This window comes from Rattus norvegicus, chromosome 1 (assembly GCF_021556685.1).
Source record: "Rattus norvegicus strain SHRSP/BbbUtx chromosome 1, alternate assembly SHRSP_T2T, whole genome shotgun sequence".
Classification (NCBI taxonomy): domain Eukaryota; kingdom Metazoa; phylum Chordata; class Mammalia; order Rodentia; family Muridae; genus Rattus; species Rattus norvegicus.
Window position 1 is genome coordinate 87178293 of NC_141534.1, and position 25019 is coordinate 87203311.

At 36.6% G+C, this 25019-nt stretch overlaps 1 protein-coding gene, 1 non-coding gene and 1 pseudogene across 2 annotated transcripts in view; 1 reads left to right on the top strand and 2 right to left on the bottom strand.

Annotated features, from left to right (window-relative positions):
* Positions 1-25019, bottom strand: part of Ncl-ps2 (nucleolin, pseudogene 2) — a 425843-nt pseudogene that overhangs the window by 338166 nt on the left and 62658 nt on the right.
* The window catches only part of LOC148007251 (sulfotransferase 2A2-like), a 65918-nt gene that overhangs the window by 3099 nt on the left and 37800 nt on the right, over positions 1-25019 (bottom strand). The window contains exons 4-5 of the mRNA XM_087606694.1: positions 8912-9006; positions 4136-4313 (exon numbers count right to left, since the gene is read on the bottom strand). Coding sequence (XP_087462820.1) covers positions 4136-4313; positions 8912-9006 — 273 coding nt within the window. The remainder of the gene's footprint in view (positions 1-4135; positions 4314-8911; positions 9007-25019) is intronic.
* On the top strand, positions 21467-21539 carry Trnag-acc (transfer RNA glycine (anticodon ACC)). The gene has a single exon. It is a non-coding gene; the product is annotated as a tRNA-Gly (tRNA).

A 25019-nucleotide genomic window follows, 5' to 3' on the forward strand; every position in this document is an offset into this window, starting at 1 on the left:
CATGTGCGGTCTCATCCTAGAAGAAACTTCCTGGAAAAGCACAAATAATAATTGTTGTCATGGAAATTTGTCTTAATTTCTTTTCCATCTGTTCTGATGTGTCTCCGCTAAAGTTTTTGCTTGTCAGTTTCCTTATTCCTTTGATATTAGCAGAGCTTCTTGATATTTTAGGTATTTGATAACATAATTTTATATTCATATACTGTTTTACCCCTGCCAAATTCTGATTCATTATAGGTAATCTAAGAACAGACTACTTCTTTTAGGTGAGTCCTTCAGTTCTAGTGCAGAGAAATATATCTCCACTGAGTCTGCAGTGGAGCAGTATGAGTTAATATGGCAACAGCAGTGTATTCTTCCAGGGGCCTTAATATCTAGTATATAGATACCCATTTTCTTGTAGTGAATGGTGACATATAGTGCTTAATTTTGTGTCAAAATTTCCTATTATGAGGTTACTAAGAGTATCAGATTAAATACAATCTGGTAAGTATTTGATTTCATTATCTATGAAAACTCCTGATATTCTTATTTTGCTAGTATAAAATCTCACTCTGAAGCAGAGGAGAACTGAAGGTAAAGGCTGATGCACTTAAATTATGGAAAAAATTAAATCCATATCTTTTTCTTATTAAATCCAACACCCTTTTTCTTCTACTCTCAGTTTCATCTAACCTATCAAAACCTAATCAAGTCTGGGTAAGGCTCAAGGTCTGATTCATTCTGGCAAAGTCATACGTTATTTGCATAGCTATGAAATCACACACACACACACACACACACACACACACACACACACACACACACACACAATCTGTTCCCAGGACAGAGATGTGGCAGAGACATGCAGAGAAATGAAATTCCCTTTCCAGGAGAGACAATTCAAAAAAGAAAAGGGTCATGAACATAAAGTAATCAAACATAGGTTGACAAATGCTGTCAGATTTTTTTATTGGATATTTTCTTTATTTACATTTCTAATGTAATCCCTTTTCCCAGTTTTCACTCCAGATACCCAATATTCCATTGCCCCTCCCCCTGCCTCTTTGAGGCTGCCTCTCTACCCTCTAACCCAATCCTGCCTCCCATCATTGACATTCCCCTATAATAGTGCTTTGAGCCTTCACAGGACCAAGGCCTCTCCCCCCATTGAAGCCCAAAAAGGCCGTCCTCTGCTAGACATCCAGCTGGAGTCATGGGTCTTTCCATGTTTACTCTTTGGTGGTTTAGTACCTGGCAGCTCTGGGGGTTCTGGATGGTTGATATTGTATTTCTTCCTATGGAGACGCAAGCATGTTCCGCTCATTCAATTCTTTCTCTAACTCCTTCATTAAGTACCCTGTTCTCAGTCCAATGGCTGGTTGTGAGAATCTGTCTCTGTATTTGTCAGGCTCAGATATAGGCTCTCAGGAGACACCTATATCTGGCTTCTGTCAGCAAGTACTTCTTGGCATTTGCAATGAAGTCTAGGTTTGATGACTCTAAACAGGATGAATCCTCAGGTGGGGCAGTCTCTTGAAGGAATTTCCTTCAGTCCCTGCTCCACAATTTGACTTCATATTTCCTCCTGTTGAATATTATGTTCATCCTTCTATGAATGACTTGATAAGACACACTAAGGTCTTCCTTCTTATTAAACTTCATATGAATTGTATCTTTGTTATTCTCATCTTTTTGGCTTATATCGACTTATTAGTGGGTGTGCATCATATTTGGGGTTTTTGTTGTGATTGGGTTACCTCACTCAGGAAGATATTTTCTAGTTCCATCCATTTGCTTAAGAAATCCATGACATGATTGGTTTAATAAGCTGAGTAGTACTCCATTATGTAAGTGTACTTCATTTTCTGTATCCATTCATCTGTTCAAGGACATCTTGGTTCTTTATAGCTTCTAGATATTATAAATATGGCTGCAATGAACATAGTGGAGAATGTGTTCTTGTTATATATTGCAACATCTTGTGGGTATATGCCCAGGAGTAGTTTAGCTGAACCTTCATGTAGTACTATGTCCAATTTTCTGAGGAACCACCAGATTGATTTCCAGAGTGTTTGTACCAGCTTTTACTCCCACCAGCAATGGTGGAATGTTCCTATTTCTCCACATCCTCACCAGCATGCACTGCCACATGAAGTTTTGACCTTAGCCATCTTGACTGGTTTGAGGTGGAATCTCAGGGTTCTTTTGATTTGCATTTCCCGGATGGCAAAGTATATTGGAGATGTCATTTGTGGCTTCATGGCCATCTCATATTCCTCAGTAAAATATTCTTAGTTTAGCACTGTACCCCATTTTAATAGAGTTATTTGATTCTCTGGGGTCTAACTTCTTGAGTTATTTGTGCATATTGGACATTAGCCCTCTCTCAGATGTAAGATTGGTACAGATCTTTTCCCAATTTATTTGTTACCTCTCTGTCCTATTGACAGTATTCATTTCCTTACAGAAAATGGCAATTTTATGAGGTCCCATTTGTTGATTCTTGATCTCAGCTCATAAGCTACTGGTGTAATGTTTAGGAAATTTTTCCTTGTGCCTAAGTGTTTGAGGGTTTTCCTCTCTTACTTTTCAATTAGTTTCAGTGTATCTGATTTTATATGGATGTCCTTCATTTGTTGAAAAGGCTGTCTTTTTTCCAATGGAGGGTTTCAGCTTCTTTTTCAAAGATAAAGTGACAATAGTTTTGTGGATTCATTTCTGCATCTTAAATTACATTCCATGATCTGCCTGCCTGTCTTTGTTCTAATACAGTTCAGTTTTTATCCTGATAGCTCTATAGTAAATTATGAGGTCAGGGGTGTTTATTCCCCCAGAAGGTCTTTTATTGTTGTGAATAGATTTTCCTTTCCTTGTTTTTTTTATTCCAAATGAATTTGAAAATTGATCTTTCTAAATCTTTTTTTAGAATTGAGTTGGAATTTTTATGGAGATTGTATTGAATGTGTAGATTCTTTCATCAAGATAGCCATTTTTACTATCTTAGTCCTGCCAATCCATGAGCATGGCAGATCTTTCTATCTTCTTAGAACTCCCATTTCCTTTTTCACAGGCTTGAAGTTCTCATCATGCAGATTTTCAGTTGCCTGGTTAGAGTCACTTCAAGATATTTTATATTATTTGTGACTATTGAAAAGGGTGTTATTTTCCTAATTTCTTTTCTCTGCCTGTTTATCCTTTTAGTAGAAGAAGGGTATGTCTTTGTTTAATTTAATGATATATCCAGTCCTTTGTTGAAGTTGTTTATCATGTTTTCGAATTCTCTGGTGGAATTTTTGCTGTCACTTAAATATACCATCATATCACCTGCAATTAGTACGGTTTTAACTTCTTCATTTCCAATTTTAATTCCTTTGACCTCTTTTTGTTGTCTGATTGCTAAACCTAGGACCTGAAGCACTATATTTAAAAGGTAGGGTTAGATTGTTTAGCCTTGTCTAGTTTCTGAACTTAGTGACATTGCTCCAAGTTTTCCTCCATTTAAGAAAGAGGCTGCTGAGATTGTTAAGGTGTTATGAGCACTGACTACTTTTCTTGAGTTCCTGAGTTTAATTCAAAGTCACCACATGATGGCTCACAAGCATCTGTAATGAAATTTCATGCCCTCTTCTGGCACAAACAGAGTACTCAACACATAAATTGAAACCATCAGATTTTAACCCTAGAGAATTTTCTTAGTCTTTTTCTTGTCTACTCTGCCCTATTATAGGGTTGCACTATTGTACTCTTCAACATCTTTTCCAGGTGTTAATGTAATTTTTATCATTCTGTGTTTATCATCCTTGATACATTTGGTCTACTCTATTGCATTTTTTATATTTTAGAGTTTATGATTGTAATAAAGTGAACTTTACAATACCCAATACAAACATGACTACTTTACCATTTTTTTTCACTAAAGTTAATGAACATGACCTATCGTCAATCCCAAGGTCATCTCCCAGAAAAAATCAACTTTTCACAGTGTTTGATGCCACCATCTTCTCCATAAAATTATTCATCTGTAATATTTGTGAGAAGCTATCAGTGGTGAACAGTGATTATTTGTACATTTCAAACACTTTCTTAGAGATTCTTTTTCACAAAAAGTTCTTAATGTTTTCTGACATATTTTGAAGAGAGACAATCTCATTACCTTTTCTCATGAAAGTAAAACCAGTAAGAATCAGTTCCTTCTCCATGAGGCTATAATTGGACATGTTGTTTTCTTTCATGACTTGGAAGGAACTATACTTGAGGACCGAATTCAGCTCATCTGGCTCTAATTTTTTCCCCAGGAAGTCACATATCTTCTTTATGGATCCCATTGTATCCTGAAAGTAGAAGAAACAGAAATGAAGGTGATAAACAGAAAGCTCTGAGATAACCGATGTGAAGAAGAAGTCTGTAAATGGAGAATGAGAAAATGGATGCAAAGAAGGGGCATCAATAAATGAGAGAGCATGAATGGGATTTAGGCTAAAAACACAATGGAATAAAGTCAGGTAATACATAAAAAACATGTATATATTGAAAAATGACAAAGGATGTTGTTTCTTTTTAGGGAGGGAAAAATATTAGAGCTATGTTATCATAGAACCAAGGTTAAACTTAAACTTGCTTTGTAGAGAATAAAGACATTGAACTTCAGCCACTTGTACCTCCATCTCCATAGTGCCATTGTAAAATATTCGTGCTGATAAACTCACTAAGTATACTGAGATTTTTTTAAGACACTGCCTCAATATGGAGTTTTGTCTTATGCAGTGGAAGTTGCTATGGAGACCAGTGTACTTCAAGCTCAAAGAGATAAGTGATACATCTAACTGGCTTTTTCCTTTCAAGACCTGGCATGGAAAGTATATACAACTGTACCTAACCTGCCCTGGGATATTTAAGGAACCTTAATAAAATACTGCTAGACAATGATCAAGGCAAATGGAGGGACGCGTACAAAGACTTAGACATAGTTTAGTGTTTATGCCACATAATACTGTTTGCTTAGGCTAAGTGTAAACAATACTGCTTTAAAGAAGTTACATAAAATATTGTCAATATTAATTACTTGGGGTAATTCTGAGAGATTTCGTTTTGAGTAAGTTTCTCAGGTTGCAGCTCAGGTGGGCATCAAATTTAACATTTTTTATATCAAATCTCTAATTTTCACAATAATATCTGTGCACTACTGCAATGGGTTTATTTGCAGGAGATAGGCATTAAAAATAAAAATCTTTGAACATTAAAAGTTGTGCTTTGAATGGAGCCATGAAGATTTCTTGGTTTAAAACTTGTTTTTATATATTTATCACAGTTCCACTTAATATTTCATACAAAAGAAAACAATCATGACAATAACTGAAAAGAATGTTGAATGGTCAAAAAGGAGGCTAATGGGGATATGCACTACTGTGTAGCAGACAGCTAAGTAGTGATCCTTCCTTGGGAAAACTTAAATTCATGATGATTAAGTAAAAGATTCAAGATATAAGAAAATGACTGTAATGAAAATTCTTTTTTACATGTAATCTTCCTGATTCCTGAGAGATAAAAATAAGAGGTCAAATTATTTTATGATAATTTCATGTTTTGTTTTTTTTGTATGGTTGTACTTTTTTATCAATAATTACTTTTCTCAACCCTTTCAGTGAAACAGATAGGGTGACAGCAGACCTTCACCTTTCCCTCTGCTTTTCTAGACCCCATGCCCAAGTCTCATCCTTAGTTCTGCAGAAAAAAGGAAAACAAAAAAGGACAAAATAAACAAAACAAAACAAAAACAATCCAAAACACAAAAAGAAAAAAAATAACAAAAAAAAAAAAAACAACGTGACAACACTTTCCTTCTCTAGTGGATCCAAAGACCATTCCCTTCTAAAATTATGCCCTCCACTTATTGCATTATTCCAGATCCCAAGTTCAACACTTCCTGGAAATTAGCAGAATACTCTGGTTATAGAAACAGGTAGACTATCTACAGATAAATCTTTCACTTCTCCCAACATGTCTTAAGTCCAATGACACAGACACCTACTTATCTCTGCAGCAAAACACAAAACTTTGTTAAGAGAATTGCTTTGCCCCAGCCCTCAACTCCAGAATGGACTCCCAAGGAAGCTACACCCAATTATGATCAGGGAAGCAATTAGGTGTCCACTTCACATCTTCATTTCCCTGAACGTTCTTCAAATCGATTCTGTGAGTCTCATCCCCACCATTTTATCAAACCTTCTTCTGTGGCCTCTCCTCACTCTCTGACCCCACTTGTAGGAGATATACTAAACAGATCCTGGTGGAATATCTTGCTGTCTTCCCTCTTGTGTAGTCCCTCTATTGAGTCCAGTACATATATATGCCTAACTCTGAGGTCCCATGACTCACAGACACTGAAATCTGGTACTGCAATTTAGTTTCTACAGAATAAATAAATCTACCCCATTATCTTAATAACCAGAGTGAAACAGAAACCAGGAAACAAAACTCCCACCCAATAAAGACAAGGCAAGCTATCAGCACCTAAACTAATTATCTTCCTAATCTAAGATGCCTGTCTTAGTCACAGTGTCTATTCCTGCACAAAATCATGACCAAGGAGTAAATTTGGGAGAGAAGGGTATATTCAATTTATATTTCATTACCAAAGGAAGTCAAGAGTGGAACATCTGCAGGTCAAGAAGCAGGAGCTGATACAGAGGCCATGAAAGGATGTTACTTACAGGCTTGCTTCCCCTGGCTTGTTCAGCTTGGTTTCTTACAGAAACCATGAGTACCAGCCCAGGATTGGTACCACGCACAAGGGTCCACCCACAATAATCACGGATTGATAAATACCTTACAGCTGGATCTCATGGAGGCATTTCCTTAAGGGAGTCATTAAAATTTGTTATAATTCCAGCTTGTTTCAAATTAATACACAAAACCAGCCAGTATAAAGCCTAAAGTACTAACCTGAAGAAAGAGATGCCTATCAACATTCATGAAGCATACAGAACACCAAGTAGATTGGACCAGGAAAAAAGTTCCCTGAGCACATAATAATTCAAAAATTAAATATACAGAACAAACTATGAAAGCATGTTCAAGAGCTAGGATTTAGGAATCAAGTGGGAAAGGGGAAGGGAGAGGGGGTTTTGAAACGGAGTATGTGGAAAGACAGGTAAAATTAAGAGACATTTGGGAGGTAGAATTGAAACCTAAAACAGTGGAAACTTCCTAAAATCTATGCATATATGAAAGTGTTCAAAGTGAAATCACCAAATAATGGCCATCTCTTGTTCCAAAGAAAGAGAATGAGTGAATGAAAAATTCCAGTATTAGGATTGTGTTACATCTAATTGTGCTGATGTCTAAATGGATCCCCTCGAATCACCATCAACAACAACAACCAAAAAATAAAAAATAAAACAGACTGTTGATAAGATTAGAAATTGCTCTCAACAAACTGACAGCAAGTCCCCAATTGATAAAGACAACACCTATACAAATAAATGAATGTGAAGTTGGTCCCTCGAGAGAACATCCACCCTTACATCCTAGTGTCCCTTTAGTACAGAAAGGCACTTTGCCTGCTCACAAAGAGAAATATAAACCAAGCTGGACACAAATCCTTCTATTGATACTGCTGTACTACTTGTGAGATAAGTTAGGTCAGTGGTGGCTCAAAGCTTATGGGAATATAAAACCAATAACTGATTTTAATTAATTCCCATTCCATGATATGGAGTCTGTATCATAAACTACATGGGTAACCATGGACCTGAGACTAGATAGCCCAGGGCCCTGTGGTAGAACAAAATATTGATCTTAAAAAGAAAAAAAAGTAGTAAAATGACTCCTCATTATTTTATCCTATATGCATTGAACAGTGCCTTGCTTAAGCATCATCAAAGAAACTTTCTCTTGCAGCAAACGGGGACAAATATAGAAACCTACAGCAATAAATTAAATAATAAATAATTAAATAGTGTGAGACACCCTAAATGGACATCTCTATCAAATCCCTCTTTTCAGAGATCAGGGAACCCTGCAAAAGAAAGGCATAATAGATTGTTAAATAAAGAGAAAATTGAGAGCACAAAGTGGTATGGACTAACGGAGAGGGAAGCAGCATGAACAGAGCTTGGGTGTGTCTGTCCCACATACTCTCTGTCTATAACATTGTCTCAAGTTTAGTGTTTTCGCGAGATTCTTGAGTGAGTGAATGTGTGGACCTTGGATCCTAGTACTTTTAATTAGATTCTATTAGTTTTGTTGTTTTGACTGTTCTAATTTCTATATGATAGTTTTTCTTTTATCACATCTCATTTCACTTGAACTTACATATCACTATTATACATCATTGCAGGATGTCAGGACAAGATGTTAAAATGTGCAGGAACCTTGTGGTTGGAAATGATGCTTAGGCAATAGAAGCATGCTGCCTGCTGCCTCCTTTACCATACTACGTATACCCTATTTTCTTAAAGAACTCATGGATGACAGCTCCTGTGAGGGTTGGGCCCTTCCCCTTCAATCAATGATTATGGTAATGCTAGCAGAACTGCCTAGAGCTAGATATTATGGAGACATTTTCTTAATTAAAGTTTGCTTCTCTCAAATTTTTCTAGCCTGTGACACATGTACAAATATTCAGCACATTATTTTATATTGCATTCTCCTATATTTTCTTTTCTTGATTTGGGAGGCTTGTTCTTGTACTACATGTTTTGTAGAAAAACTTTAAAATTGGGTGAATAAGGAGGCATAGATCATCTGGAAAGCCTCTGGGAGAGGGTGAATATGATCAAATACATTCACATTTAAAAGTTATTTTAATTAATACAAGATAATTTTGAAAAAGTCAAAACGAACAAGAAAAATCACAGTTCTCAGTAACCTTTTTTCATTGCTAGAGTCTAGCTCTTAATTGTGTGGTGATTGTAAGATGGATGCTCACCTTTTTCATGTCTTCATAGTACAGTACTAAGAAGTTGTCCCATTCTCTCATAGACAGCCAGCCACGGATGTGCTCAAACCATGATCCATATGCAACTGTGTTCAGGGAGAAGTAAATTGTCAGTTATAAAGCCTTAACACAGGGTCTGCTTGACTTTCTTCACTTTTGTGAAAGCAGCAGCAAAAATCTTCACTAAGAAAAATTGAACTACTCTGTATTTATAGAATTAAACATGGTGTTTGAGGCAAATACACATATAGAGAAGTTGTAAAATCAGGATCATTAACAAAATCATCACCATACAGATAAATCACTGATGACAGGAGGAGATATCCTACTGTCAAGCTACAAGGACAGGAGTGTGTACTTGGAGAAATCTATCACACCAATACTGGAATTGAGAGGGTATTCCTGTTAGCTTATGCTTCATGATGAGGTGCACTAGGAAGACAGAAAGATGTGATGACAGAGATGGGAAAATGTTATGTTATATGGGGTTGGAAAGAAAGATTTCCACCAAAGCAGCAACCTAATGGTGAAATTTTATGGAGGTATGAATCAAGGCTATATGATGTCAGTTGAAGGTAATAAGGCATGTGTGTGTGTGTGCTTGTGTGTGTGTGTATGTGTTTGTATAAGAGAGAGAGAGAGAGAATGCTTATCATGTTTTAGAATAGACAGTATATGTGCTAGAGGCTGATCTATTAATTATGAGAAATATATGATGCACTGCCCAGTTTGGAAGACAAGAGTCAGAGAAATTCAAACGGAATCACTCTACTCAGCGTAACTATGTCTGCAACTCCCTATGTGAGGTATCTTTTCCAGATCGTACTTTTCAAATTTAAGCCACTGATTTTGCACATAATGCTCTTATCCTACATTTGTCTCACATTCTACAACACATATATGCCAAGCCAGATGTGCATAGTAGTGCAATAATAATAAAATTGTTTTGCAGTAACTGAAATGATGTCTGATTGGATTTGAGGATGGATACTTGGGGGGGGGTGTTAAACACATCCCTGGTACTATAAACCTGGTCATGACCCCATGGCTGGAGATATCATAATTCCAAAGTAGAGTTCCTATTGCCATTTTACTGAATGGTCATACTGTCAAACTACCTTCAAATATTTGTATTTATACCTATGGATTTGTGCTGTTCTTTACATTTGTTAGAGATTAATTTTTGCAGGTGGCATTAGTTAATGCAGGGGCTATTAAGTGATCAAAATGTACAGAATAATTGTGAGTTCGAAGTCACTGATATGATTTCTCTTATCCCCTAGGCAAGGCTCAGGAAATATTATGGAGCCGGAAGTAGAAAGTAAAAGCTAGAGAATGGAGTGAAGTGCTGTAAAAGTGTCCAGAGTGAATATTGTCCTCTGAATATAAATTGGCTGTTATGTTCATGTTGTCATATCATCAATGTTTGCCTATTGAAAAACTACATAACATAAAGCCTGGTTTTATCCCAAGATGGATGGGGGAGTGTGTCCTGAGACCCCACTCCCGATTGAATATCTATTTGCAGTTTACAACTGCTAGATGAGAAAGACTCCCACACCCTTTTGGTATAGGACCACACTTAGGTTTCTCATGCCCACATGGATGGCACCACATCCATGTATATTTGAGCAACACAAATTAGCTTGAGTGTGTTGTATTTTTTGAAAAAAGTTTAAGTTGTGGTATAGATTTACTGGGGAATATATAGCATACTGGAGTGCATACTGGCAAATTTAGTAGAACAAGTTATATTTACTTTTTAAATTTACAAAGATTAAAAATATGTAAAAACACAAAATTTATGAAAATAAATCAAGAACAAACAAAAGTAGTAGGAAGATCTACTACTTTTCTAACTGAAATTCTAACAGCAGACAATTCAGGAAAGACGAGCCAACATTTGATACTAATCCAACTTACTTCTGAAGGACACCATTTCTAATATCTAGAACCTATTAATTCTAAGAATAGGCTTTTTAAAAAAATTCTTCAGAAACCAACTCATTATGAGTTTTCATTATAGACTACTTCATTTCTCATTCACCATCAGAAAAGTTTATCCATGTAGTGAACGGTGATTAATTTATAGACCTATAGCTCTTAAATGTACAGACAATAAGAGACTTTTGAATGGTGAGAACTAAATAGGGCTTTTATATTAAACCTTTTTCTCCATGCTTCAGGTATCAACTTGAATGGGGATGAGACATACTCTAGAGGAAGACGTGGTATATGAATTTCTAAAACAGTGTTTTCTGGATACTTCATGGCAGTTTGACATATGAGCTCAGCAGTTGTGGCAATGTGTATATGATCTGAAGTTTAAGCCAGACTTAGTCCCATTGTGAAGCAAGAGATTGGTCATGATGTGCCACCTAGAGCTACTAGTGATTGATAACTTCCTTAATAGAGTCAGCTCACTTTATGAGAGTTTATACAACTCCACTTGATATTCATACATCCAAAATTATGTAGGCAGTATTAATTGGAATGGATGATTTTTAAAATGATAGGACTTCAGAGATGGCTCAGGAGTTAAAAGCACTTGTTGCTCCCACAGAATATCTTTGTTCAGTCCCCACTACCAACATTGTGACTTACTATCTTCTGTAACTTCATTTGTACACAATCTGATGTACTCCTGCCCACTGTGAGTAATTCATACTTCACGATTAACATACACACGTAAAGATAAAAGGCACCAAGTCATATTATAAATCTTTAAAACATCATCAACTACAATTTTAGAGGTAGAAAGGCTGGAAATCTTCATTTCGAGTTCTAAAAAGGTAACCACTACAAGTAAGAGTACTATGCCTAACAGTGTTGTCTGACCTAACTGAAGAAGAAATCAAAAAGCTGTATTTTGTAAAATATGTGAAATGAATTAATAGTCACCACGTCTGTTCTACAAACTAAATGTACATCCCAGCATGTAACCTTAGAGTCTCAGTTAAGCCTCCATCATATTGTCATGTGGCTGTGTATTTGATAGATTGTCTTTATTTATCACTAAGGTGGTATGGATTACAGCATAAACGTGGACCTGTTCTGTATGAGAAAACTAACTGAGAGTGAGACACTGAGTAATTCAGTATGCAGATTTGTAAACAGGTTTCACTTCAATTCCTTCTCGAAATACTGTCCCTCACTTCACCAGTAGGTAGATGTTATACCTGAAAGTATAAATCAGATAAGCACTTTCTGCTCCTCAGTTTCTTCTGGTAACAGTATTTTATCAGAAAAACTAAAAACCAAACTAGACCAATAGTTGAATAAGACATAAAAGACCAGGTTCAGTAACTTGACAAAATAATCAAAATGAAAGGCATTAATAGATATCATAATAGTCAGCTATTCAAACAATGACTTCATGAAATTTTAGGAAAATGGATGGAACTAGAAAATATCATACCGAGTGAAGTAATACAATCACAAAAAAAAAAAAAAAAACCCACACATGGTATATATTCAATGATAAGGGAACATCAGCCCAAAACTCAGATTACTCAAGATACAATTCACAATGGAGGAGTTATGGAAAGGATTGAAAGAGCTGAATGGGATTGCAAACCCATAAGAACAACTATACCAACCAACCAGAGATCCAAAGGAATAAACCACCATCCAAAGAGTACACATGGACAGATCCATGAACGTACCTGCCTATGTAGCTGAGGATGGCCTAGTTGGTCTCCCCTGGGCAAGTCCTTGACCCTGCCTAGGTTGAATCCCCCAGTGTAGGGGAACATCTGGATGAGGAGGTGGAAAGGAGTGTGTGGATGGGGGGGAACTCTCATAGAACAAAGGGGAAGGAGAAGGAGCAGGGAGTTTATGGACAGGAAACTGTGGAAGAGGATAACATGTGAAATACAAATAAAATAATATTCAATTTGAAAAAGAAAAGAAAAGGGGAGAGATGGATTTTTTTTTTTATTGTACCACAGTTATATTGAAAAGGCACATACTACATATTATGTTTTCAAAAGACTTTTTTAGAGACTGGATTTCTGCTGTCTCTTATAATCCAAACAAATATGAATATATTGAAAAAATAGGCACCATTCAATGATAATATTTCATTAATGTAATATCTATAATCAAAAGACACAGGCTTATAGATTGCATCCAAAAGCAACAAGATAGATAAACCCTTAACCAGATTAACCAGAGGTCACAGAGAGTGTATCCAAATTAACAAAATCAGAAGTGAAAAGGGAGACATAACAACAGAATTTGAGGACATTAAAAAATCATCAGATCCTATTATAAAAGCCTATATTCAACAAAACTGGAAAATCTGGAGGAAATGAACAATTTTCTAGACAGATACCATGTACCAAAGTTAAGTCAGGAACAGATAAACCATCTAAAGAAACCCATAACTCCCTAAGAAATAGAAGAAGTTATTAAAAGACTACCAACCAAAAATTTCAGCTGAGAATTATCGAACGGCTGAAAAGCACCAAAAAAAAATGGTCAACATCCTTACTCATCAGGGAAATGGAAATCAAAACAACCCTGAGATTCTACCTCACACCAGTCAGAATGGCTAAGATAAAAACTCAGATGACAGCAGAGGCTAGTGAGGATGTGGAGAAGGAGGATCACTCTTCCATTGTTGGTGGGATTGCAAACTGGTACAACCACTCTGGAAATCAGTCTGGAGGTTCCTCAGAAAATTGGACATTCCATTACCTGAAGACCCAACCATACCTCTCCTGGGTATATACCTAAAAGTTGCTCCAACATACAACAAAGACACATGCTCCACTAAGTTCACAATAACCTTATTTATAATAGCTAGAAGCTACAAAGAACCCAGATGTCCATCAACAGAGGAATGGATTCAAAAAATATGGTACATCTGCAAAATGGAGTATTTCAGCCATTAAAAACAGTGACTTCATGAAATTCATAAGTAAATGCAATGAACTAGAAAATATCATCTTGAATGAGGAAACCCAATCACAGAAAAACACACTTGTTATGCATTCATTGATAAGTGGATATTAGCCCAAAATCTTCAATTATCAAACATGAAATCCACAGACAACAGGGAGTTCAAGAAGAAGGATGACCAAAATGTGGATGCTCCCAATTCTTCCTGAAAGGGGGAAATTATCCATAGGAGAAGATATGGAAGCAAAGCTTATAGCAGTGATGAAAGAAATGACCATTCAGAGCCTGACCCACATGTGGCTCATATAGATACAGCCACCAAAACTAGATAAGATTGGTGAAGCTAAAAAGTACATGCTGAAAGGGGCCAGATACAAAGCTCTCCTGAGAGACACATCCAGAGCATACTCAGTGCAGGGGTCAATGCTAGCAGCAAATCACTGAACTGAGAAGAGCATGCCGTTTAGTGGAATTAGAGGAAGGACTGAAAGAGCTGATGGTACTTGCAACCCCATAAGAACAGCAATGCCAACCAACCAGAGCTTCAAGGGACTAAACAACTACTGAAAGACTATACATGGACTGGCCCAGGGCTCCAACTGCATATGTAGCAGAGAATAGCCTTGTTGGGGCACCAGTGGCAGGCAAAGCCCTTGGTGCAAGGGAATGTTTGGGGGCAGTAAGGGAAGTGGATGGGGGAACACCTGTATGAGAGAGGCGGTGGGGATGCGGGCTTATGGAAAGGAAACCGGGAAAGGGATTACCATTTGAAATGTAAGTAAAGAATTATATCTAATAAAGAAATTAAAAAGTAAGAAGTATATATTTGCTGCATGCTATCATAAGAGATAGATGGGACCTTATAATGACATGATCAAACAAAGTGTTCCACGCAAATGGAACCAGAATGCAAGCAAATGTTGCTGATTTAACCTGACACAACAGACTTGAATCAAAATCTGGTGAGAAATGTTAAACATAACTTTGTATTGATTAATGCATGCTGAGGTCATTGCAATTCTAATAGCAGATCAACCCACTTCTACACAGAGAATATAAAATATAAAATCACAAATACTAGTCTCACTCTGAATATTATCCCCTTTAAAAAACACAATTAAATGATGTCCCAGGCTTAAGAAATATTTATAGAACACTATATCTAAACAGAACAGAATACAAATTTTTCTCAACAGCTCATGGAAATATCACTAAAATAGATATTTTTTAGCACAAAATAAAATATCTTAACCAACATAAGTCAAAATGATTTCTAATATTCTACCTAACAACAATGAAATGACTACAAATAAATAAAAAGAGAAATTCCAGAATGCAAACAAACTCATAGAGATATAAGTACTCACAACTGAGTAATAAATGAGTCCTTGAAGAAGTCAAGAACAAAAAAACTTACAGACAAATAAAGATGAAAACAAAACGAATTTTATCCTATGGGATACAATAAAAAATTGCCTAAGACAGAAATTTAAAGCTCAAAATACCTCTTTTAAGAAACCAAAGAAACTGCTATGATTCATTTTCAGATTCTGGAAAGAGAAAAAAAGCAAATACCAAACTTATTAGGTGGAAAGATAACAGTGACAACAGTGTAGAAATTAGAGAAAAGGAAACAGGAGCAAGAAGAAAACCAATATAGGGACTTGATGAAACATGTTTTTTCCTTCAAAATATAATCAATATTGATCAAATCTTACCTAACCTAACCAGAAGAAATAACAAACACCAAAATTAATACAATTAGAAACTGAAGGTGAGTTATTATGACAGGGAGAAATGAAATTCAGAAATTTTTTAGAGTTTACCTTGAAAATCATGCCACTAAACCTAAAAACTAAAAGTTATGGATGAGTTTCTACATACACAAAACCTACCAAAATGAAAATTCTAAAACATTTAATACAATTAAGCCATTACAGATGGAAAGTGGCTTGGCTGTTAAAAGGATTCACTGTTCTTCTATAGGACAAGGAATCATTTTCCAGTACTCATCTGGAAGCTCACAATAAATTATTGAAACCTAGATACCTGACACCTAAAGCAAACACACATATATGCAGGGAGAAAACTTACACAATCAAACAAAATAAACCTCAAAATATGGACAGGCTTAAAATAAGCAAAACATTTTCAAATGTTAACATAATTTCCATGTGAATTTTACCAGACATTCATTCAGAGAGCATTATGGTTCTTAAACAATTCCATAAAAAAGGAATAGAAGGCACATAACTAAAGTGATTTTCTAAAACATTACCTAGATAAAAAATCAGACAAATATTCAACAAAAAAGAAAAGGGTAGAACAAAATCTATGATGAACATGGATGGGAAATTTCTCAATGAAAAAATATCCCTGAGAGTCTACCTTACACCAATCAATATGGCTAAGATGAAAAACTCAGGTGACAGAAGATGCAAACAAGGATGTGGAGAAAGAGAAAGACTTCTTAATTGTAGGTGGGATTACAGCTGGTACAACCACTCTGGAAATCAGTCTGCTGGTTCCAAAGAAAATTGGACACAGTATTATCAGAGGACCAATCTATACCACTACGGGGCATATACCCAAAATATGCCCCATATATTACAAGGACACATGCTCCACTATGTGCATATCATCCTTATTTATAATAGAGAGAGGCTGAAAAGAAATCAGATGTCCTTGAACAGAGGGTGAATACCGGTAGTGTGGTACATTTGCACAATAGAGTACTACTCAGCTAATGAAAACAATGACTTCATGAAATTTCTAGGCAAACAGGTGGAACTAGAAAAAATATTCCTGAATGAGGCAAACCAAACACAAAAGAACACGCATAGTATGTATTCACTGATAAGTGGATATTAGACAAATAGTTCAGAATAGCTAAGTTACAATTGATAGACCATATGAACCTCAAGAAAAAGAAAGACCAAAGTGTGGATGCTGCAGTCTTTTTAAGAAGGAGGTACAAAATACTCACAGGAGGCAGGTGGTAGGAAAGACCTGGAATGAAGAGAGGAGGGGCAGGGGAAATGGGGGCACAATCATGTATGAGAGGAGATGTGGATTATATACAGAAGGTCATTAAGTTGGACAGAGGTGTATATCAATGGAGATGGGAAACTGTGGGTAGCCACCAAAAAGTCCCAGGTGCCAGGAAATCAAGAGGCTCCCAGGACACAATGGGGATGAGATTAGCTGAAATGCCCAATGAAGGGGAGGGAGAACCTGTATTGACCATATTCAGAGGTTAGGCAAGGAAACTGGTTGGAAGCTGTGGCAACCTACTCATCTCCAAATTTTTAACCTAGAATTGCTTTTGTCTAAAGAAATACAGGGACAATGTATGGAACAGAAACTGACTGAAAGGCCATTCGAAGACTGCCACACCTAGGGATCCATCCCATATAGAGACACCAAAACCACCAAAAACAATTCTGGCATCAAAGGGGTGACAGGCTCTTGATCCTCTGAAGCCCAGATGCCCCAGTGTAGGGAAATGCCAGGGCAGTGAAGTGGGAGTTGGTAAGTGGGTGGGGAGCACCCTCATTGAAACAGGGATAGGAGGAGTGAAATAGAGATTTTGCAGAAGGGAAACTAGGAAAGGGGATAACATTTGAAATGTAAATATACAAAATATCCCATTGAAAAGTAAATTGAAAAATGCTTTCTAACCAAATTTATGAACACCTCAAAGGGTAGTGAAATGGCTCAAGAGGAAAAGTTGTTTGCAGCTAATTTGACGACTTAAATCCACATGGTAGAAGTTTTCCTTATGTCTCTATCTGCCTACATAGTCATTCATGTACTACCATATTATAAACACACACACACACAAACACAGAGAGAGAGAGAGAGATGTATATTATAAATATAAATATAAGCATAAATATGAAATATGTAATGAGTAATGGATAATATGCAATATCAATATGCAATATGCAATGGAATTATTTACATACCAAAGTACCTTTACTTTTAGATGATAGAATTCTATTGATAAGAGTTCAGAATTTTCCAGAAAACATTTGGATCTGATAAAGCCTTTTATCACAGTCACGAAATATAAAATTAATTAACATATAAACATTAATAGATTTTCTATCTACCAATGACAAATAGAGAAACAAAACAGAGAAATAAATCTGTTTACAGATGCCTCAAGAAAGTATCCCAGAATAAACATAACACAGTGTACTTGCTTTAAAGAGATGTCCTGTACAGGTTTAAGGCATTTGAATATCAGGTGCCCATTTGGTGGATGACTTGGGAAGATTAGAAGCTGTGAACTTGCTGGAGAAAATTTTTCACTAGAAGTGAGATTTAAGGTTCTAAAAGACTGGCACCATTTTGAGTTATCTCTCTGTTTCCTGGTTATGAATTAATGTCTGAGATCTCAAATGTTGCTCCAATACTGTGCACACTCGAATGGTGTCATACTTCCAACCATAGTAATGATATACCATTATCTCTCTAAAGCCATAAGCCCCAAAGCATTTCTTCTATATGTTGCCTTGCTCATTATCTTTTATCACAACAATAGAAAGGTAATGAATTCAAGAAAATGGTGATGTATCCTCCAGAACAAAAACCTCAACATGGTGAGGCATATAGTAAGCCATGAAATATCTTCTTCTGTTCAAAGACTAGGAGAATTAGTGTTAAAAAAAGCTGCCATCCTACCAAAGCCAATGTACAGATCCAGCACGATCCCAATAAAAATTTTAATGTCATTATCCACAGAATTAATAAAAAATCATAAAATTCATTAAGACTTGCTAAATGCTAATTTCTAAATGGATACTTTATACGACAACACTCTAATGCTCAGAGATTATTGCAGGAGAGAGTGGAGCAAATGTAGGAGTTAAAAGAGAAGTGCTGTATAATGCTGTCTTCTGAACATGGCAAATAAACGTAGCAATTAAAATCATCTCGAGCTGTTGGGAATGGGTGTGCACAAGACTTGGCATTCATCAAGAGTGAATCATAGATTGGGGAGGAGACTCATGAAACATCACTATTCCCTGCTGAAGTGCTAGATACTGAAAGATTCTGGGTGGTAGGAAGTCGTGGTCTTCAGTTGTATACCAACTGATGCTCCTACTAGGTTTGAATGAGTGCTTCAACCCACAGTCTCACAGATGATCCTAATAATGGTTATAATACTGGATCACAAATAGAGATATGAAGGTTTTAAAAGAGAACTATATGGAAAGGGGATTTATAAAGGCAGAGGGAGATTAGTGTGGATGAAGGGTTTCAGTAATCAGAATGTAATTTATACATGTATAAAATTTCCAAAAATAAATTCAATAATAAATTCATATGAAAGCAAAAAATCTCCCATATACTCAAACCAATCTTTAAAAAAAGTACCTTAAATCAAGATATACTACAGAGATATAGTAATTAAAAACAACAATCCACTGCTATAAAAACAGACATAGAAATAAACGGAAAAGAAAAGCAAGACACAAAACTATAGGCTCCTTATGTTTGACAAAATGACCGAAGTATACATTTGAAAAACAAGAGCTTCGGTAAATGGTTCTTGGGAAACTGGAATGCTATATGTAGAAGAGTGAGTGTGCAAACCTAGAGACACCAACAGACACAAACAGACAGACAGAGACACAGACACACACACACAGACACACACACACACACACACACACACACACGAATCAATCCCACCTGGATCACGAACCTCAAGAGCAGACTCAAAATCTAAGAAAGTGTTGAGGGAAATAGTAGTATAGAGGCACAGGAAGGATTTTCTGAATAAGACTCATTCCACTCAGAAATCCATGCCAATAATGGAGAAGTAGAAACTTGCTAAGTCAAAAGGCATCTATAGTCCAATGAAACACATTAATCATGTATAGATGCAGGCTACAGAATGGGTTAAAACCATAGCAAGTTTCATGTCCCCATATAATGTGTGTGTACAGTCTAAAAAGGATAAAAAATCAACATCAAGAAAAGTTCTAAGTCTGTTTGCTTTTGGTGGGGGATAATTGATTTTATTTAAGTGATATTGAAGATAGCTCTGAGGGCATGCAAAAAAACTGGAGAAAGCATATTCTAACAGCTTGACAGCACACCTGAAAGCTCTAGAACGAAAAGGAACAAATACATGCAAATAGAAGTAGATGGCAAGAAATAACAAACTCAGAGCTAAAATCAACCTAGTAGAAACAAAAGAACTATACAAAGAATCAACAAAACCAACAGCTAGTACATTGAGATAAATAAAAATAATCAGATCCTACTACAAAAGTCTATACTCAACAAAACTGAAACTGAACAGTTATCAAAGTTAATCAGGAGCAGATAAACAATCTAAATTATTTCCTAAGGAAATAGAAGCAATCATTAAAAGTCTCTCAACCAAAAAATTATCAGGACCAGATTGTTTTAACGCAGAGTTCTATCAGACATTCAAAGAAGATATATTATCAATATTTTTCAAAGTATTACATAAAATAGAAACAGAAGGAATACTACCTAATAAATGCAATGAAGTCACATTTACACTAATACCTAAAGCTCACAAAGACCCAACAAAGAAAGAGACTTCAGACCAATTTCCATTCTGAATATTGATGAAGAAATATCATTAAAATTCTTGCAAATAAAATTCCTGAATACATCATAATGATCATTCACCGTGAACATGTAGGCTTTATGCTTGGGATGCAGGGATGGTTCAATATACAAGAATCTTTCAATGTAATCTATTATATAAACAAACTCAAAGAAAAAGAAACACCTGGTCATCTCATTAGATGCTGAAAAAGCCTTTGAAAAATACAACACCCCTTTGTGGTAAAAATATTGTAAAAAATGGGAATTCGTGTTCCATACCTAAATACAATTATACAGCCAACAGTAGCTAACATCAAACTAAATGGAGAGCAACTTTAAGCAATGCGACTAAAATCAAGGATAAGGTGAGCCTGCCCACTCTCCTATCATCTACTCAATATACTACTTGAATTTCTAGCCAGAGGAATTAGTCAACAAAAGCAGATCAAAGGGATACATATTGGAAAAGAGGAAGTCAAGATATGACACTTTGTTCATCATAAAATAGTATACAAAAGTCACCCAAAAAAATCCATGAGAAAAATCCTCAATTTGATAAACAACTGCAGTCAAATGGATAGAAAATAAAATTAACTCAAACAAATCAGTAGCATCCCTCTACTCAAAGGGAAAATAGACAGAAAAAGAAATTGGGTAAATGACATTCTTTACAATGGTCAAAATTAATATGAAATATCTAGGTGTGATCCTAGCCAAAAAAAAAAAAAAACAAAAACAAAAAAAAAAAACAAAAAAAAAACAAAAAAAAACAGAAAAATGCCTGTATGAAAAGAAATTGGATTCTCTGAAGAAAGAAATCGAAGACCTCAAAATATGGAAAGTTCTCCCATGCTCACAGAAGGATTAACATAGTAAAAATGGTCATCTTACCTAAAGAAATCTACAGATTCAATGCATTTCCCATCAAAATTCCAGCTAAATTCTAAAACGAGAAAGAAAGAGAAATTTTCAACTTAATCTGGAATAACCCCCCCCAAAAAAAAAGAAAGAAAGAAAACAAGTATGTAAAAGACCATTCTTGGGTTGGGGATTTAGCTCAGTGGTAGAGCGCTTGCCTACCAAGCACAAGGCCCTGGGTTCGGTCCCCAGCTCCAAAAAAAGAAAAGAAAAAAAAAAAAAGACCATTCTCTACAATAAGAAAACTTCTGGGAGAATCACCATAGCTGACCTCAAGTTATACTACAGAGAAACAGTGATGAAAACCCATATGGTATTGCTAAAGAGACACACAGATCAATGAAATACAACTGAAGACCCAGAAATGAACCCACAAACCTATGGTCCCTTGATCTTTGACATAGGAGCCAAAATCATCCAGTGGAAAAAAGACAGCCTTTTCAACAAATGGTGCTGATGCAACTGGCAGTCAACATGTAGAAGAATCCAAATTTAACTATTCCAATTTCCTTGTAAAAAGCTCAAGCCCAAGTGGATGAAGAACCTCTACAAAATGACAGATACAATGAATCTATTAGAATATTCCCCTATCACTGGCATAGGGGGAATTTTTCTGAACATACTATCAATGCCTCATGCTTTAAGATCAAGAATTGACAAATGGAACCTCATAAAATTGAAAAGCTTCTGAAAGGCAAAAGACAATGTAAATAAGACAAAAGAGCAAGCCAAAATTGAGAAAAAGTGTTTATCACCCCTAAATCCAATAGAGGGCTAAAATCCAAATTATACAAAGAATTCAAGAAGTTAGGCTCCAGAGAATCAAATAACCATATTTAAAATGGGGTACAGAATTAACAGAGACATTTTAACTGAAGAATTTCAAATGGCTGAGAACTTACAGAAATGTTCAACACACTTAGTCATCAGGGAAATGCATATCAAAACAACCCTGAGATTCCATTTCATATTAGTCAGATGGGCTAAGATCAAACCTCAAGTGACAGACATTGGTGATTGTAGGGAATGGCGCGGCGAAGTAAAGATGGCGCCGACAGCCAGCCCCGTCCGTATGTGAATAACTTACCGCGCATGCACAGGCATCTCCCCTGTCAGGGCAGCTGTATGATAATGAGGTGAATCTGGCGCCCTCCTGTGGTGAACAACAGTACTGCGCATGCGTGGGGTTTTGCACCTGAAGTCAGTCTGGCTGGGGCGGTACTATGCTAATGGAGGTTCATGCCGCACCAATCTCTGGAGGACAAGTAGCTGGGATGACAGTGGGGTGACTCGTGCCCCACCAATCCCTGAAAGAATATTAGCATACTGCTGTGTATATAAGGCAAGCGGCTTTGCTGCTTGGGGGCGGTAACATTTGAAGCTGTAACACTTGGAGCTGTAACACTTAGAGCTGTAAGACTTAGGGCTGGCTGCTGCCGCCGCCGCCTCCCTGTGTCAACAATGAAGGTGTCCTGCAGTAAAGGCTGTTGAGAAGAATCCAACCGTGTTGCCTCTTCCTTGCCGGCCGAGGTGGGCGTGACAGGTGATGATGTGGAGAAAGGGGAACACTTCTCCATTGCCTGTGTAATTGAAAGCTCACACAATTACTCTTGAAATAGGTCTGGCAGTTCATTAGAAAATTGGACATAGAGCCATCTGGGGACCCAGATATACTATTCCTAGTATATGCCCAATAGAAGCTTCAACATATAAAAAAGACACATGCTCCACAATGTCCATAGCAGCCTTACTTTTAATAGCCAGAAGATGGAAAGAACTCAGATGTCCATCAACAGAGAAATAGATAAATAAAATATGGTACATTTACACTAAGCAATACCTCTCTGTTAATAAAGACAATGATTTCATGAAATTTGCAGGCAAACTGAAAGAAGTTGAAAATATTATCCTTAGTGAGGTACCCCAATCACAAAAGAGCACTCATGGTATGTTCTCATTGATAAGTGGATAATAGCCAAAAAGAAGCTCAGAATCCCTACAATGAAACTCACAGATCACAGGAAAGCCAGGAAAAAAGAAGATCACATCAAAGTGTGGATGCTACAGTACTACTCAGTAGGGGGAAGAGAATAATTTCTGGGAAGTAGAGGGAGAATGGGATCATGGAATGTGAGAGGAAGGGGAGATTAAAAGGGGGGCAGTTCAGCTATGGGAGAAGATGGGGGAGAAGTACTGAGGGTTAGTAATTTGAAAGTAGGTATGTAGCAGTTGGGAATGGGACCTGAGGGTAGCTACTATAAAGTCCCAGATACCAGGGACCCAAGAGGTTCCCAGGATAAAAAGGGGATTACTTTAACTGAAATACCCAACAAATGGGATAGTGAACCTATAGAGACCATTTCCAGTAGATATGCATGGCCTCCAGTTGAGGATTGAGGACACACCAACCCACATCAATTTTATTAATACAGAATTGCTCCTGTCAAAAGAAAATGCACAGCCAAAGAATAGAGCAGAAACTGAAGAGACTACCCTACCTAGGGATCTCTTCCATCAAATGACAACAAACCCAGACACTATCGCTGATGTCAAAATGTGCTTATTAATAGGAGCCTAGAATAGCCCTGGTTCTGCCAGAGCTGGACATGCAGATGTACACACCCAAACATCGGACTGAGCCCAGGGACCCCAATGGGGAAGTTTGGACAAAACTAACTTTTTACATAGTGAGAAACATGGCTGGATATGTAGAAGAGGATTGGCTTATCTGGAATCAAAAGGAAGAAATCCGCTTGGTACTGAGAAGGCTTGGTGACCTAGGATACAGGGATGCTAGGGCCCTGATGCAGGAGTGTGGTGGGCCAGTGGGTGAGCACCACCAGAGAAGGAGAGTTAGCAGGCTAGTCGAAGGGGGTTGTTAGGAAGGAAAATAACATTTGAAATATCAATAAATAAAATAACCAATTAAAAATTACAAGATCAGAAAGGAAAAGGACAGAAACTGAGGAAATTCAAAAAAACATCATATTCTAATACAAAAGCCAATACTCAAAAAACTGGAAAATATAGATGAAATAGATGATTTTCTAGTAGATACCACATACCAAAGTTAAAGTGAGTGCAAGTAAGCTATGTAAACTGGCCCATATCCCCAATGGACATAGAAGAAATGTCAGAAGCCTCCCAATCAAAAAAAGTCCAGTGCCAGATGGCTTCAAAGCAGAATTCTACCAGACTTTCAAAGAACAGTTAATACCAATACTGCTCAAACTGTTCCATAAAATAGAAACAGGAGGAACATTACATAACTAATTCTCTGAAGCCATGATTACTCTGATACCTAAACCATGCAAAGACCCAACAAAGAGAGCTTCTGACCAGATTCACTTATGAAAATTGATACAAAAATAATGCAATTCTAGCAAACCCAATCCAAGAATACATAAAAACTATCATTTACAACCATATAGGCTTCATGACATGGATGCAAGTTTGCTTCCGTATACAAAAATCCATTAATGTAATCCATTCCCATGACAATCCTATTAGATGCTGAAAAGCATTTGACAAAATACAACACGTATTCATGTTGAATAGAGAGATCAGAAATTCAAGGCCCATACCTAAACATAATAAATGGAATATACAGAAAACAAGCAGCCAGTATCAAATTAAATGGAGAGATACTTGAAGCAATTTCTTTAAAGTGAGGGACAAG